Genomic DNA, 18,273 nt, shown 5'->3' on the forward strand with positions numbered 1-18,273 from the left:
ATCACTGATGACTGAATATTTCATTATTACTATTTATACCTAAGCAGATGGAAAAAAAACCCACTAACTTTTATGTAATAGTTAAGATTTAAAACCATTTATTCGTATTACCTTGTTTTGAATGATGTATCCGAAAATTTCCTGGAAAATGAACTCAAACCCTTGTTGAGAAAGTGATCATATTTGATCAAATAGAAAAAAAGATGAGTGTTTCACCGCCGTTTTTATTTCGTAGCAATGAAACACCTGATACATTTGACGCCCGTGGTCTGTGTCATAGCATGCTCAAGATTTAAAACCATTTATTCGTATTACCTTGTTTTGAATGATGTATCCGAAAATTTCCTGGAAAATGAACTCAAACCCTTGTTGAGACGTTCTATCTTTCAGTAGAAATGGTATGAGTTCTAGAACCTGAAAGAAAATATAAAATAATAGAATAATCAGGGCTGCCCAACCATCAATCGCGGATTGATTTCAAGTCGCACACCCGGCAGTGTTTGAACCTGGCAATATCATCTTACACACCCGATTACTACAAACTTGTGGAACGAATTCAGAGGCAAGTCTCTCATTAAGTAATAATAAAAATCGGAAGACTATTGAAAATTCAAGTCGATCTTCCTCTGAAAAGGTTGGGCACCCCAGGGATGATAAATCCATAATCTCCCTGTTTAAAGTTCCCTAGCCCTCAGGACAGGGGACATTTTTTAAAATTCCATATATATTTTTTTTATTTTATTTATTTTATTATTATTATTTTTTTTTCTTTTGTTCTTTATTATTAATTTTGTTAAGCAAACTCCTTGGCCGAGTGGTTATCACACTAGGCTTGCACGCAGGAGGTCCGGGTTCGATTCCCGGCGGTGCCGAGGTTTTTTTCGGCTCTGTGCTCGGAGTTCGGGGTGCACTCAGCCTCGTGAGGACAATTGAGTAGCTACTATAATCGAGTAGCGACCAGTGGCGGCATTACAAGTCGAAGAGACGAGCGATAATAAATATGATGATTGAGTAAATGAAAGACTTGTAATACCTGTGATACCCACAAAGTTGTGAGAAAGCTCTCTGCTTTACCACAAAGATACCATGATTTGATTTTGATTTATTAATTTTGTTACCTACCATATTGTACTTTATAATTTAAATAAACAAAGTGGTGCAATATTAAACTGTTGAGATAATGGGACTACATGTCCTAATTCGACAGTCTAAATAAAGCACTAACACAAATACACATACAGTGTCATTCACATCCACATGTTTATACAGGGTGTCCATAGTGAAAGGGGCGTGTCCTTCTCTCATAGAATGAACCGAGAGGCGGGTCAGCTGACACGAATATTGCCGAAAGTTACCGAGTGGCGAGAACAGAGCTGATTGGTAGGCAGGAGGCATGGCTGTGATGCAATCTATGACCTTGGTGAACAACTGAAATAGAATATATAGAAAAAAAATTAGCCAGCTTAGTTAGCTTGGTAGTGCGTCTGCCTTGTAAGCGCTGGGCCGCGAGTTCGATTCCGAACTAAGGCGTATTTTATCCTGATGGGATAATGTTCGTTCTCGGAAACGGGCTGCTTTCTCGCTATCCTGTCCTTCCTTCATCTTTTCGATTTCGGGACGATAAGACCATCAGAGCAGTTACAGTTCCCCTCTGTCAAACCTTAAAAAAAAAAAAAAACTCACTTATACTTAATACTTTTACCTCTCCATATTGTTCAGGTAGAACAATGTCACCCATACTCGAAAAAAAATTTTAACATAAAATAAAAAAAAAAAAAAAAAAAAAAAAAAAAAAAAAAAATCAGTAAAACATCAAAACTCTGTTCCGTGTTGATTTATGCCGGGCGTCTCTTCAAACTATTGACGTAGGTTTTTTTTTTTTTAAGAGGTTTGACAGAGGGAACTGTAACTGCTATGGTCTTATCGTCCCGAAATCGAAGAGAGAAGGAAGACAGGATAGGAGAAAGCCAGCCGTTCCGAGAACGAACATTATCCCATCAGGATAAAATCCGCCCTGGGCGGGAATCGAACCCGCGGCCTAGCGCTTACAAGGCAGACGCACTACCAACTAGGCTGGCTAAAAAAAAGTTTTCATTAGCTTATGAGAGCCGAGCCCTACATTAAAGTCACACCTAACTTGACCAAACCCTTCTCTCTTTTTCGCTAATATCTCAGTCGCTCCACGTCAGAGTGCATCGGGGATTTAACTATTAGTTAGAAAACAAAATTTCCTACTGTTTTCAATATTATTTAATATAGTTATTCAGTACCGGTCCGGAGTTAGAAACGGTTAAAGTTCAGCAAGAAATAAATAAATAAATGTGTAGTGGTCAAGGCGCTCGCCTGGTAAACAGGAGGGCGTGTGTTCAATCCCAGCCGAGGTATGGAATTTTATCCTCAATATAATTTGAGAATTTGACCACAATAATAGTAGTAGCCTACTGCTGGAGTAAATTATCACTATTATTATTATTTATTTGGTGGTCATTTAAAGGCACAATACAATACATACTTATAAGTTTAAAATAACCTACAAAGAGTAATCCTACCTATGAATATAACCATTATACATGAAGTATTTTTAAGTTCTTCCCATTTGAAATATATGCCAAACCTCAAGGCCAAGACCCCAATTCAGCAACTGCTGAGGTATAATTGACACCTGTGATTTTAATGGCTCACTATTATAAAAATACATAATAATAATATATATATAATCAAGGGTAATTAAACTATTGTTTTAAAGGAATATCTGTAGTTTCCAAAGTTCAGCAAGATCCAACGAAAAAAAATGACTCTTATGGGTTAGGGCTTGTCTTACCTTTAAAGTAGCTGATCAAAGCATAGGGGACACTACACAGTTCTCTCCTACAGTCATCAGCAGTCTCTGGTTCTTGGATCAATTCTCCCTTAAGGTTCCAATAGTCGAGAAACCAGTCATATTCCAGTTTCAGGGTAGAATCAAAGTACTGCTGAAATACGCTTGTGTCTAGATGTTCACAGAGGTAGGGTAGATACGGACAAAGTACTGAGGCTTGTGAAATCTGTCAACAATGGAATAAAAAGGAATAGAATAGAATAGAATAGAAAATAGAGTAGAATAGAATAGAAAATAAAGTAGAATAGAATAGAATACCTATACCCTGTTTATACTGCCAGAATGAGACTGAAAAAGGCCCTTTACTCCCGCAGTCTAAACAAGGTCTTATGTATTTCATAGGTATAGTTTACGATCTGGGACACAAAAGAGACAGAGGACTTACAAAAGAGACACAAATTAGTTGTAGCGTCTGCCTTGTAAGAGCGAGAAGGAGGGAGGGAGAGGGAAAGAGAGAAAGAGAGAGAGAGAGAGAGAGAGAGAGAGAGAGAGAGAGAGAGAGAGAGAGAGAGAGAGAGAGAGAGAGGGAGAGAGGGAGGGAGGGAGAGAGAGAGAGAGAGACCAGTCATATTCTACTTTGACAGTAGAATCAAAGTACTGCTGAAATACGCTTGTGTCTAGATGCTCACAGAGACACGGTAGATAGAGACAAAGGACTGCAGCTTGTGAAATCTGTCAACAATATAATAGAATAGAATAGACTAGAATGGAATAGAATAGAAAATAGAGTAGAATAGAATAGAAAAGAAAGTAAAATAGAATAGAATACCTATACCCTGTTTATACTGCCAGAATGAGACTGAAAAGGCCCTTTACTCCCGCAGTCTAAACAAGGTCTTATATATTTCATAGGTAGAGTTTACGATCTGGGACACAAAAGACACAGAGGGCTTACAAAAGAGACACAAATTAGTTGTAGCGTCTGCCTTGTAAGAGCGAGAAGGAGGGAGAGAGAGGGAGAGAGAGAGAGAGAGAGAGACCAGTCATATTCTACTTTGACAGTAGAATCAAAATAATGCTGAAATACGCTTGTGTCTAGATGCTCACAGAGATGGAGTACATATAGGGACATAGGACAGTAACTTGTGAAATCTGTAATAGAGACACAAATTAGTTGTGTCGCTGCCTTGTAAGCGCTAGGTCACGGGTTCGATTTCCACCCGGCGCGGATTTTATCCTAAATAGATCAGGTTCGTTCTCGGAACGAATAACTTTCTCCTATACGACCTATACTGTCCTCCTTTTGATTTCAGGACGATAAGACCTCTGTTGTAATGTTACAGTTCCCTCTATCAAAACTACAAAAAATAATAAATAAATAATAATAAATAAATAATAATAAAAAATATAGCATCCCTGCGGGCCGCAGCGACGTAAATAGGCAGTTTCGACTTTAGATTTGGATTCTTCACTACTTTTTTCGTAGGAATCGACCTTTTATTCATATTATTTTACCCAATTGCATATCCTCTATTGAATAAATAATTTGTGGCCTTGGCCACAATCAGATGGTGTTAAATGAGGTTATAGGAAGGGCTAGGCTAGACTAGGTTAAAAATAATAATAATAATAATAATAATAATAATAATAATAATAATAATAATAATAATAATAATAATAATAATAATAATAATAATAATAATAATAATAATAATAATAATAATAATAATAATAATAATAATAATAATAATAATAATAATAATAATAATAATAATAATAATAATAATAATAATAATAATAATAATAATAATAATAATAATAATAATAATAATAATAATAATAATAATAATAATAATAATAATAATAATAATAATAATAATAATAATAATAATAATAATAATAATAATAATAATAATAATAAAGCATCCTTCATTTGGTCAAACCCGTCTAAAACATTCTCCGAATAAATGGACTCTACTGACTGGGGTAAAACATTCTCCGATTGAACTGCCTCTTTTGCCTGGGCTAAAATGTTCTTCGAGTCAATTGACTCTTTTGACTGGGGTAAAACGGTATGGGAATGAAGTTGCTGACAAAATGACTCGACTGACTGGGGTAGAAGATGACCGTGGTGACTTACAGAGAACACAGCCAGTAGGAGCAAATGCCAAATATGTTTGTTTATGATTCCCTGCAGAATAGAACAGAAAATAATAGAATAGAATAGAAAATAATAGATAAGTTTAGTATTTTTATTGATCATAAAATACATTAAGATTAGGAAAATAAAAGTGATCATATTTGATCAAATAGAAAAAAAAGATGAGTGTTTCACCGCCGTTTTTATTTCGTAGCAAATGAAACACCTGATACATTTGACTCCCGTGGTCTGTGTCGTAACATGCTCATTCCGTAGTATGCCTCTCGTCAGATGGGCAAGAAAAGACCAAATACTCCTCATGTTAGGTACTGGGTCAACACGAGAACACCAGAAAGTAACCCGTTGAAATATCTGTTATATTTGCAATTGAAATATGAGTGCAATTTTTTGTCGACAGTGGGATTCGAACCCGGGACCTTCTGCATGGCAGGCAAGTGCGTTATCACTGATGACTGAATATTTCATTATTACTATTTATACCTAAGCAGATGGAAAAAAAACCCACTAACTTTTATGTAATAGTTAAGATTTAAAACCATTTATTCGTATTACCTTGTTTTGAATGATGTATCCGAAAATTTCCTGGAAAATGAACTCAAACCCTTGTTGAGACGTTCTATCTTTCAGTAGAAATGGTATGAGTTCTAGAACCTGAAAGAAAATATAAAATAATAGAATAATCAGGGCTGCCCAACCATCAATCGCGGATTGATTTCAAGTCGCACACCCGGCAGTGTTTGAACCTGGCAATATCATCTTACACACCCGATTACTACAAACTTGTGGAACGAATTCAGAGGCAAGTCTCTCATTAAGTAATAATAAAAATCGGAAGACTATTGAAAATTCAAGTCGATCTTCCTCTGAAAAGGTTGGGCACCCCAGGGATGATAAATCCATAATCTCCCTGTTTAAAGTTCCCTAGCCCTCAGGACAGGGGACATTTTTTAAAATTCCATATATATTTTTTTTATTTTATTTATTTTATTATTATTATTTTTTTTTCTTTTGTTCTTTATTATTAATTTTGTTAAGCAAACTCCTTGGCCGAGTGGTTATCACACTAGGCTTGCACGCAGGAGGTCCGGGTTCGATTCCCGGCGGTGCCGAGGTTTTTTTCGGCTCTGTGCTCGGAGTTCGGGGTGCACTCAGCCTCGTGAGGACAATTGAGTAGCTACTATAATCGAGTAGCGACCAGTGGCGGCATTACAAGTCGAAGAGACGAGCGATAATAAATATGATGATTGAGTAAATGAAAGACTTGTAATACTTGTGATACCCACAAAGTTGTGAGAAAGCTCTCTGCTTTACCACAAAGATACCATGATTTGATTTTGATTTATTAATTTTGTTACCTACCATATTGTACTTTATAATTTAAATAAACAAAGTGGTGCAATATTAAACTGTTGAGATAATGGGACTACATGTCCTAATTCGACAGTCTAAATAAAGCACTAACACAAATACACATACAGTGTCATTCACATCCACATGTTTATACAGGGTGTCCATAGTGAAAGGGGCGTGTCCTTCTCTCATAGAATGAACCGAGAGGCGGGTCAGCTGACACGAATATTGCCGAAAGTTACCGAGTGGCGAGAACAGAGCTGATTGGTAGGCAGGAGGCATGGCTGTGATGCACTCTATGACTTTAGTGAACAACTGAAATAGAATATATAGAAAAAAAATTAGCCAGCCTAGTTAGCTTGGTAGTGCGTCTGCCTTGTAAGCGCTGGGCCGCGAGTTCGATTCCGAACTAAGGCGTATTTTATCCTGATGGGATAATGTTCGTTCTCGGAACGGCTGGCTTTCTCCTATCCTGTCTTCCTTCTCTTTTCGATTTCGGGACGATAGTGTTTGAACCTGGCAATATCATCTTACGATTACTCCAAACTTGTGCACCAAATTCAGAGGCAAGTCTCTCATTAAGTAAGTCGATCGCAAGACTATTGAAAATGCAAGTCGATCTTCCTCTGGAAAGGTTGGGCACCCCAGGAATAAATCCATAATTTAGGCAGAAGATAAAAGAGAATCGAGAGAACAAAGAGAGAACGAAAAAGAAAAACTGGAGCCCTCTGGACGGAAGAATATAACATGAAGAGAAAGAAGAAGAAAATGCACAAATTGTGGATTATACTGTTTTCCGTGTACCCTGGTTGGCAAAAAAAAAGTACCTAATAGAATCGGTGTAGGTGTATCCGGATTCCGCAACATGTCTCAGGTAGTAAAAAAACACATCCGAATTCCGCAAAATGACCCTTGGGTAATGGGTATACATATACATTTCTTCCTCGCCTTTCCAAATTCCGCAAAAACTGTTTTTCATGGATATTGCGGAATTCGAAAAAGGTCATTTTTTGCGGAATTCGGATGCAGCCAATAGAATAAATTTTTAATTTCTTCTTCCTCCTCCTGTTTATTTATTTATTTATTTTTTATTTATATTTATTAATCAACCTTTGTTCTTTCTTTAGCAAGGGAAATTTCAGGCTGATGTTCTCCCTGTTTAAAGTTCCCCAGCTCTCAGGACAGGGGACATTTTTTAAAATTTCATATATATATATTTTTTTTTCTGGAAGAAAAACAGCAGTTGCCAACTTTAGACTTATGACAGGACATGACTGTCTTGGTTTCTCCTATCCTGTCTTCCTTCTCTCTTCGATTTCGGGACGATAAGACCTTAGCAGTTACAGTTCCCTCTGTCAAACCTCTTGAAATAAAAAAATCTTAACCTTATCCCTTTGTTTTGAGTTTTTCCCTGTTGTTTCTTTGGTTTTGGGTTCATTGTCAGTTATTTTGGGAATAGAACCCAGCACCTTCTATCAAACAACCTTATCTGTTTGTTTTGAGTTTTTCCCTGTTGTTTCTTTGGTTTTGGGTTCATTGTCAGTTATTTTGGGAATAGAACCCAGCACCTTCTATCAAACGAGCACATCTTACCTCCAAGTACCTGCTAATCGTACCTACATCCCTTCTGGACCGGCTGCTATCTCAGTTTGGATAAATTTGACCAGTGCTTTCAGTATTAAGGAGCGCGGTAGCGCTCCGCCCCGCCAAGTCAAGAAAGTTTGACCGCGCTACTAGAGATATTATACGCGACAGGGAAAGTAGCCGTTTTCAGGTAGTTGTAGGCAGATACTCTTGTAGGGCAGGTAGTCCGTAGGTTAAGGAAAGTTGTGTGATGTTCACACCAGATTTTATTATTATTATTATAAAATTTACACCTATTTTGTACCAAATACATAAGACTTTCTTTAGACTGCAGTAGTAAAGGGACTTTTCAGTCTCATTCTGACAGTATAAACTGGGTATATTCTATTCTATTATATTCTATAAACAGGGTATATTCTATTCATATCTTACCTCCAAGTACTTGCCAGTCGTACATAGCTTCCGGACCGGCTGCTATCTCAGTTTGGATAAATTTGACCAGTGCTTTCAGTATACTGTCTTGTAGGGCAGGTAGTCCGTAGGTTAAGGAAAGTTTTGTAATGTTCACACCAGATTTTTATTTTTATTATTATAAAATTTACACCTATTTTGTACCAAATACATAAGACTTTCTTTAGACTGCAGTAGTAAAGAGACTTTTCAGTCTCATTCTGGCAATATAAGCAGAGTATATTCTCTTCTATTCTATTCCTATCTTACCTCCAAGTACTTGCCAATCGTACATAGCTTCCGGACCGGCTGCTATCTTGGTCTGAATAAATTTAACCAGAGCTTTCAGTATGCTCTTGTAGGGCAGATAGGCGTAGTCCGTAGGTTCTTTACTGGACTGATCTAGGTAGGGCGAATTGTAGATGATTTCTCTGTGAAGACAGAATTGAAGAAAATATAGGTCAATGCTAACGTAAAAAAATCTAGCTCTGATGTCGAAACAGCGAAATAGTATCTCTTGAAAAGATTTTTTTTTAAAGAGGTTTGACAGAGGGAACTGTAACTGCTATGGTCTTATCGTCCCGAAATCGAAGAGAGAAGGAAGACGGGAAGAAGCTAACGGTTTGTAAAGTGCCATTTAATTTGTATAGGCTTAACAGGGCTGTTGGGGGCTGAAAAGAAGGGTGGAGAAACCCACAATCAGTCTAGTTGTATTCTCTTTTAGTAAACAGAAATGATTCCGATGGCCATTGGCCATCTTGGATTTCCATTGGTTTAGTACAGGCGCTAGCACGTCCAAAGAGCAAAAATTCCGAAGGAAAACACGACTTTCCTTGACATTTTTCTTTTTTAAGAGGTTTGACAGAGGGAACTGTAACTGCTATGGTCTTATCGTCCCGAAATCGAAGAGAGAAGGAAGACAGGATACGAAGAAAATATAGGTCTATGGGGCACGGTTGGTCCAGTGGTAACGCGCTTGCTTGCCATGCAGAAGGTCCCGGGTTCGAATCCCACCATCGACCGACAGTATAAATAAGGTATGTTAAATAAATAAAAATAAAATAAATTTTGGTCATTTATTGGTCGACTTTGTTTGGTCACATTAAAGCTCGCTGGTTGGTGATTACCTATAGGTTTGCAACTCTTGTTCAATACAAGCCGTCATAAAAGTAACAAAGCTAGCATAGGACCCCTCTGATTGGTCCAAATTGAAGCGTTTTGATTGGTCGAAGAGGCTTTGGGATTGTTCAACTTTGGACCCCCGTGATTCGTCAAATTTGGCGCTCTGTGATTGGTCCAAATTGGAGCTCGCTGATTGGTTGTGATGTAGAATTGTACCGTCCGGTGTGTTGTGGCGGTAAAGACAACAGTCGGACTGCAGGGACATGGAGCTGAAGTCTACGCGACTGAATAGCTTTAGAAAGCATTCTCCTAGAAACAGAAAATAGACATTGGGGTAGGTAGTCAACTTTTTTTTTTAGAAAAAGATTGTACCGCTTTTTTTTAGAAAAAGATTGTACCTCGGAACCACTTTTGCATTACTTCAAGGCACATTCTTTTACGTCCATGCCTATCCAAGAACGGAAAAGCCAGCCTAGTTAGCTTAGTGCTTAGTTGGTAGTGCGTCTGCCTTGTAAGCGCTAGGCCGCGGGTTCGATTCCCGCCCGGGGCGGATTTTATCCTGATGGGATAATGTTCGTTTTCGGAACGGCTGGCTTTCTCCTATGCTGTCTTCCTTCTCTCTTCGATTTCGGGACGATAAGACCATAGCAGTTACAGTTCCCTCTGTCAAACCTCTTAAAAAAAAAAAAGAACGGAAAAGTTTGGTCAGAAAATTTCGGCCCTGGTCGAGATTCGAACCCAGCCCCTCCAGGTTGAGAGTCAGTGACCACTCGGCCACAGAGGCAGGGAGCTGGCTACGTCAAGGTGTTCATTCACTTACCAGGGATGTACATAAGATGCTCCTCGGGGGTTTTTGAGTCCTGATGGAGTTTTCCCAGGACGGTTTTGGGGATTTTGACCCCGGCCCGAAAACTGGGGTGTAAATATTTGAGCGGGTAATCTGAGTTGAAATTGAACCGTGAGAGAGCCCTGGAATTGTAAACACCAAATTGGGAATTGTAAACAAGGATTGAAAATCGAAAACAATACATTGGAAATTGTAAACAATAAATGGGAAATTGTAAACAAGAAATAGGAAATTATAAACAATAAATTGGAAATTGTAAAACAACAAAAACTCGGAGTAGAAAGGGAGTTGTAAACAAAAATAGGAAATTGTAAACAAGGATAAAACATTGTAAAAATAAATACGAAATTGTAAACGCTAAATATAGGATGGAAAAGAATGGAATTGTAAACAAAAAATAGGAAATTGTAAACAAGGATTAAACATTGTAAAAATAAATACGAAATTGTAAACGCTAAATATAGGATGGAAAAGAATGGAATTGTAAACAAAAAATAGGAAATTGTAAACAAGGATTAAACATTGTAAAAATAAATACGAAATTGTAAACGCTAAATATAGGATGGAAAAGAATGGAATTGTAAACAAAAAATAGGAAATTGTAAACAAGGATTAAACATTGTAAAAATAAATACGAAATTGTAAACGCTAAATATAGGATGGAAAAGAATGGAATTGTAAACAAAAAATAGGAAATTGTAAACAAGGATTAAACATTGTAAAAATAAATACGAAATTGTAAACGCTAAATATAGGATGGAAAAGAATGGAATTGTAAACAAAAAATAGGAAATTGTAAACAAGGATTAAACATTGTAAAAATAAATACGAAATTGTAAACGCTAAATATAGGATGGAAAAGAATGGAATTGTAAACAAAAAATAGGAAATTGTAAACAAGGATTAAACATTGTAAAAATAAATACGAAATTGTAAACGCTAAATATAGGATGGAAAAGAATGGAATTGTAAACAAAAAATAGGAAATTGTAAACAAGGATTAAACATTGTAAAAATAAATACGAAATTGTAAACGCTAAATATAGGATGGAAAAGAATGGAATTGTAAACAAAAAATAGGAAATTGTAAACAAGGATTAAACATTGTAAAAATAAATACGAAATTGTAAACGCTAAATATAGGATGGAAAAGAATGGAATTGTAAACAAAAAATAGGAAATTGTAAACAAGGATTAAACATTGTAAAAATAAATACGAAATTGTAAACGCTAAATATAGGATGGAAAAGAATGGAATTGTAAACAAAAAATAGGAAATTGTAAACAAGGATTAAACATTGTAAAAATAAATACGAAATTGTAAACGCTAAATATAGGATGGAAAAGAATGGAATTGTAAACAAAAAATAGGAAATTGTAAACAAGGATTAAACATTGTAAAAATAAATACGAAATTGTAAACGCTAAATATAGGATGGAAAAGAATGGAATTGTAAACAAAAAATAGGAAATTGTAAACAAGGATTAAACATTGTAAAAATAAATACGAAATTGTAAACGCTAAATATAGGATGGAAAAGAATGGAATTGTAAACAAAAAATAGGAAATTGTAAACAAGGATTAAACATTGTAAAAATAAATACGAAATTGTAAACGCTAAATATAGGATGGAAAAGAATGGAATTGTAAACAAAAAATAGGAAATTGTAAACAAGGATTAAACATTGTAAAAATAAATACGAAATTGTAAACGCTAAATATAGGATGGAAAAGAATGGAATTGTAAACAAAAAATAGGAAATTGTAAACAAGGATTAAACATTGTAAAAATAAATACGAAATTGTAAACGCTAAATATAGGATGGAAAAGAATGGAATTGTAAACAAAAAATAGGAAATTGTAAACAAGGATTAAACATTGTAAAAATAAATACGAAATTGTAAACGCTAAATATAGGATGGAAAAGAATGGAATTGTAAACAAAAAATAGGAAATTGTAAACAAGGATTAAACATTGTAAAAATAAATACGAAATTGTAAACGCTAAATATAGGATGGAAAAGAATGGAATTGTAAACAAAAAATAGGAAATTGTAAACAAGGATTAAACATTGTAAAAATAAATACGAAATTGTAAACGCTAAATATAGGATGGAAAAGAATGGAATTGTAAACAAAAAATAGGAAATTGTAAACAAGGATTAAACATTGTAAAAATAAATACGAAATTGTAAACGCTAAATATAGGATGGAAAAGAATGGAATTGTAAACAAAAAATAGGAAATTGTAAACAAGGATTAAACATTGTAAAAATAAATACGAAATTGTAAACGCTAAATATAGGATGGAAAAGAATGGAATTGTAAACAAAAAATAGGAAATTGTAAACAAGGATTAAACATTGTAAAAATAAATACGAAATTGTAAACGCTAAATATAGGATGGAAAAGAATGGAATTGTAAACAAAAAATAGGAAATTGTAAACAAGGATTAAACATTGTAAAAATAAATACGAAATTGTAAACGCTAAATATAGGATGGAAAAGAATGGAATTGTAAACAAAAAATAGGAAATTGTAAACAAGGATTAAACATTGTAAAAATAAATACGAAATTGTAAACGCTAAATATAGGATGGAAAAGAATGGAATTGTAAACAAAAAATAGGAAATTGTAAACAAGGATTAAACATTGTAAAAATAAATACGAAATTGTAAACGCTAAATATAGGATGGAAAAGAATGGAATTGTAAACAAAAAATAGGAAATTGTAAACAAGGATTAAACATTGTAAAAATAAATACGAAATTGTAAACGCTAAATATAGGATGGAAAAGAATGGAATTGTAAACAAAAAATAGGAAATTGTAAACAAGGATTAAACATTGTAAAAATAAATACGAAATTGTAAACGCTAAATATAGGATGGAAAAGAATGGAATTGTAAACAAAAAATAGGAAATTGTAAACAAGGATTAAACATTGTAAAAATAAATACGAAATTGTAAACGCTAAATATAGGATGGAAAAGAATGGAATTGTAAACAAAAAATAGGAAATTGTAAACAAGGATTAAACATTGTAAAAATAAATACGAAATTGTAAACGCTAAATATAGGATGGAAAAGAATGGAATTGTAAACAAAAAATAGGAAATTGTAAACAAGGATTAAACATTGTAAAAATAAATACGAAATTGTAAACGCTAAATATAGGATGGAAAAGAATGGAATTGTAAACAAAAAATAGGAAATTGTAAACAAGGATTAAACATTGTAAAAATAAATACGAAATTGTAAACGCTAAATATAGGATGGAAAAGAATGGAATTGTAAACAAAAAATAGGAAATTGTAAACAAGGATTAAACATTGTAAAAATAAATACGAAATTGTAAACGCTAAATATAGGATGGAAAAGAATGGAATTGTAAACAAAAAATAGGAAATTGTAAACAAGGATTAAACATTGTAAAAATAAATACGAAATTGTAAACGCTAAATATAGGATGGAAAAGAATGGAATTGTAAACAAAAAATAGGAAATTGTAAACAAGGATTAAACATTGTAAAAATAAATACGAAATTGTAAACGCTAAATATAGGATGGAAAAGAATGGAATTGTAAACAAAAAATAGGAAATTGTAAACAAGGATTAAACATTGTAAAAATAAATACGAAATTGTAAACGCTAAATATAGGATGGAAAAGAATGGAATTGTAAACAAAAAATAGGAAATTGTAAACAAGGATTAAACATTGTAAAAATAAATACGAAATTGTAAACGCTAAATATAGGATGGAAAAGAATGGAATTGTAAACAAAAAATAGGAAATTGTAAACAAGGATTAAACATTGTAAAAATAAATACGAAATTGTAAACGCTAAATATAGGATGGAAAAGAATGGAATTGTAAACAAAAAATAGGAAATTGTAAACAAGGATTAAACATTGTAAAAATAAATACGAAATTGTAAACGCTAAATATAGGATGGAAAAGAATGGAATTGTAAACAAAAAATAGGAAATTGTAAACAAGGATTAAACATTGTAAAAATAAATACGAAATTGTAAACGCTAAATATAGGATGGAAAAGAATGGAATTGTAAACAAAAAATAGGAAATTGTAAACAAGGATTAAACATTGTAAAAATAAATACGAAATTGTAAACGCTAAATATAGGATGGAAAAGAATGGAATTGTAAACAAAAAATAGGAAATTGTAAACAAGGATTAAACATTGTAAAAATAAATACGAAATTGTAAACGCTAAATATAGGATGGAAAAGAATGGAATTGTAAACAAAAAATAGGAAATTGTAAACAAGGATTAAACATTGTAAAAATAAATACGAAATTGTAAACGCTAAATATAGGATGGAAAAGAATGGAATTGTAAACAAAAAATAGGAAATTGTAAACAAGGATTAAACATTGTAAAAATAAATACGAAATTGTAAACGCTAAATATAGGATGGAAAAGAATGGAATTGTAAACAAAAAATAGGAAATTGTAAACAAGGATTAAACATTGTAAAAATAAATACGAAATTGTAAACGCTAAATATAGGATGGAAAAGAATGGAATTGTAAACAAAAAATAGGAAATTGTAAACAAGGATTAAACATTGTAAAAATAAATACGAAATTGTAAACGCTAAATATAGGATGGAAAAGAATGGAATTGTAAACAAAAAATAGGAAATTGTAAACAAGGATTAAACATTGTAAAAATAAATACGAAATTGTAAACGCTAAATATAGGATGGAAAAGAATGGAATTGTAAACAAAAAATAGGAAATTGTAAACAAGGATTAAACATTGTAAAAATAAATACGAAATTGTAAACGCTAAATATAGGATGGAAAAGAATGGAATTGTAAACAAAAAATAGGAAATTGTAAACAAGGATTAAACATTGTAAAAATAAATACGAAATTGTAAACGCTAAATATAGGATGGAAAAGAATGGAATTGTAAACAAAAAATAGGAAATTGTAAACAAGGATTAAACATTGTAAAAATAAATACGAAATTGTAAACGCTAAATATAGGATGGAAAAGAATGGAATTGTAAACAAAAAATAGGAAATTGTAAACAAGGATTAAACATTGTAAAAATAAATACGAAATTGTAAACGCTAAATATAGGATGGAAAAGAATGGAATTGTAAACAAAAAATAGGAAATTGTAAACAAGGATTAAACATTGTAAAAATAAATACGAAATTGTAAACGCTAAATATAGGATGGAAAAGAATGGAATTGTAAACAAAAAATAGGAAATTGTAAACAAGGATTAAACATTGTAAAAATAAATACGAAATTGTAAACGCTAAATATAGGATGGAAAAGAATGGAATTGTAAACAAAAAATAGGAAATTGTAAACAAGGATTAAACATTGTAAAAATAAATACGAAATTGTAAACGCTAAATATAGGATGGAAAAGAATGGAATTGTAAACAAAAAATAGGAAATTGTAAACAAGGATTAAACATTGTAAAAATAAATACGAAATTGTAAACGCTAAATATAGGATGGAAAAGAATGGAATTGTAAACAAAAAATAGGAAATTGTAAACAAGGATTAAACATTGTAAAAATAAATACGAAATTGTAAACGCTAAATATAGGATGGAAAAGAATGGAATTGTAAACAAAAAATAGGAAATTGTAAACAAGGATTAAACATTGTAAAAATAAATACGAAATTGTAAACGCTAAATATAGGATGGAAAAGAATGGAATTGTAAACAAAAAATAGGAAATTGTAAACAAGGATTAAACATTGTAAAAATAAATACGAAATTGTAAACGCTAAATATAGGATGGAAAAGAATGGAATTGTAAACAAAAAATAGGAAATTGTAAACAAGGATTAAACATTGTAAAAATAAATACGAAATTGTAAACGCTAAATATAGGATGGAAAAGAATGGAATTGTAAACAAAAAATAGGAAATTGTAAACAAGGATTAAACATTGTAAAAATAAATACGAAATTGTAAACGCTAAATATAGGATGGAAAAGAATGGAATTGTAAACAAAAAATAGGAAATTGTAAACAAGGATTAAACATTGTAAAAAAAACCTTAAAAAAAAAAAAAACTACTTATACTTAATACTTTACCTCCATATTGTTCAGGTAGACAATGTCACCATACTCGACAAACAGTTGCTTAACATAGGTGGCCAGATAGAGGATGTTGGCCTCCAAGTTGGAGGTGGGGGGCAGATGAAACCCGGTCAACTTGGGCCCCAGCTCAGTGAAACATCTCTTGATACCTGTAAGAAAAAAAAGTTTTTTTTTTTTTGAGGTTTGACAGAGGGAACTGTAACTGCTATGGTCTTATCGTCCCGAAATCGAAGAGAGAAGGAAGACAGGATAGGAAAAAGCCAGCCGTTCCGAGAACGAACATTATCCCATCAGGATAAAATCCGCCCCGGGCGGAAATCGAACCCGCGCATACAAGGCAGACGCACTACCAACTAAGCTAACTAACTCAACCTTTGCTGTTTCTTTAGCAAGGAAATGTCAGGCTGGTATACTCCTTGTTTAACGTCCTCCAGTTAGTATTCTATTCTATAAAATGTTAGTTAAGCAATATACTGCCCTAGGTATTTCACGAAAAGTCCGCCACTGATCGAAGTTATTAATTTATAAATAGCGATTTTATAGCTTTAATAACAGTTATCAAGTTATAATTAGGTTCTTAGCTCGGCTACCTAATGACGAATACTAGTACCTAATAAAAGACTAGTATGTTTTGATACCCAACAGTTACCTAGATTGCTCATCATCCTCTATAAATGCAAAAAGCACGTACTTTTACGTCAGATAGCTTGTAAAAAAATCTTAAGTATCCCCAAAAATAGATTAACAACCCCACTTGAAATCGCAATGTCCAACTTCAATAATATGTACAACAACTTGGACATTAGCATGAATATAGGGGAAATCATAAAAAGATTAAAATGTAATATCTAGCTAGGTAGTCAGTACCTTGACTACATAGGTAATTTTAGTTATATTATAAGCTCCAAATTCACTTAATTGTATTTTACTGAATTGTATTGTAAACTATCCCATCTGGGATTTTTAATAAATAAATAAATAAATAAATTTTTTTCAAAACATTCCAAATCAAAACAAAAAGCCCTCAGGAGGTGCTGCCACCACAGTGGTGAAAATTGGTACTAATTATTTTTAAAAGCGGGATTTTGATTTAACCCAACAGAAATGTGTAACTCTTTTGAATGACAAGTATTGTACGAATGTGCACACGCCACCACAAGTAATATTACCGTCAAGGTAATCATGCCGATTTAGACTATGTTTTGTTGAGGTGGCCTTTGATGGGTAGGTTTTGGTTTTGCCTAGAATTCTCGAGACTTCATCTTTTTCTTTGTTTTTTTTATCTTTGCTGCTGGTTGCTCATAGCCTCCTCTGCACATTTACAATGGTTAACTATATCGTCAAGCCGGTCATCTGCATTTTGTAATAACCTCTGTTGTAGCTCTCTGTCCTTCAGTCCTAATATTATTCTCGACTTCACGATATTTTCTTCTTGCTCCCCAAACTCACAATCCTTGGCTAATCTCCGAAGTGTCGCATAGAAGTTCTGGAATGACTCATCATGTTTTTGATTGATTGAAAAAAATTGAACTGAGCCATGACGATGTACTTTTTAAGGCTCAAAGTGCTTTTCTAATGCTTCTAAAAGTTGCTCATGATTGGGATTCTGGCGACGAGGATGGGATTACAAAAACTCACCTGGATCACTTCAACTCACCTCACCTCAACAAAACAGACTAATTTGTTTTAATTAGGCCTTTTTGCTAGGAGATGAGTGTGTATTTACAATAGCTTGTTTGCTTTCCACATCCGTGAGATAGGCATAACACCCTCACAGTGTTGGAAGGATTGGGGGTTTGAAAACCCCTTGGACGCCCAGAAAGAATATCTGG

The 18,273-nt window shown here is 33.4% G+C and overlaps 1 protein-coding gene across 1 annotated transcript in view; it reads right to left on the bottom strand.

Annotated features, from left to right (window-relative positions):
* The window catches only part of LOC103516776, a 29,226-nt gene that overhangs the window by 2,532 nt on the left and 8,421 nt on the right, over positions 1-18,273 (bottom strand). The window contains exons 2-4 of the mRNA XM_026829076.1: positions 16,436-16,590; positions 1,240-1,428; positions 316-414 (exon numbers count right to left, since the gene is read on the bottom strand). Of these exons, the coding sequence (XP_026684877.1) occupies positions 316-414; positions 1,240-1,428; positions 16,436-16,441 (294 nt within the window). The 5' untranslated portion in view covers positions 16,442-16,590. The remainder of the gene's footprint in view (positions 1-315; positions 415-1,239; positions 1,429-16,435; positions 16,591-18,273) is intronic.

This window comes from Diaphorina citri, unplaced genomic scaffold (genome assembly GCF_000475195.1).
Source record: "Diaphorina citri unplaced genomic scaffold, Diaci psyllid genome assembly version 1.1 scaffold1661, whole genome shotgun sequence".
Taxonomy (NCBI): domain Eukaryota; kingdom Metazoa; phylum Arthropoda; class Insecta; order Hemiptera; family Psyllidae; genus Diaphorina; species Diaphorina citri.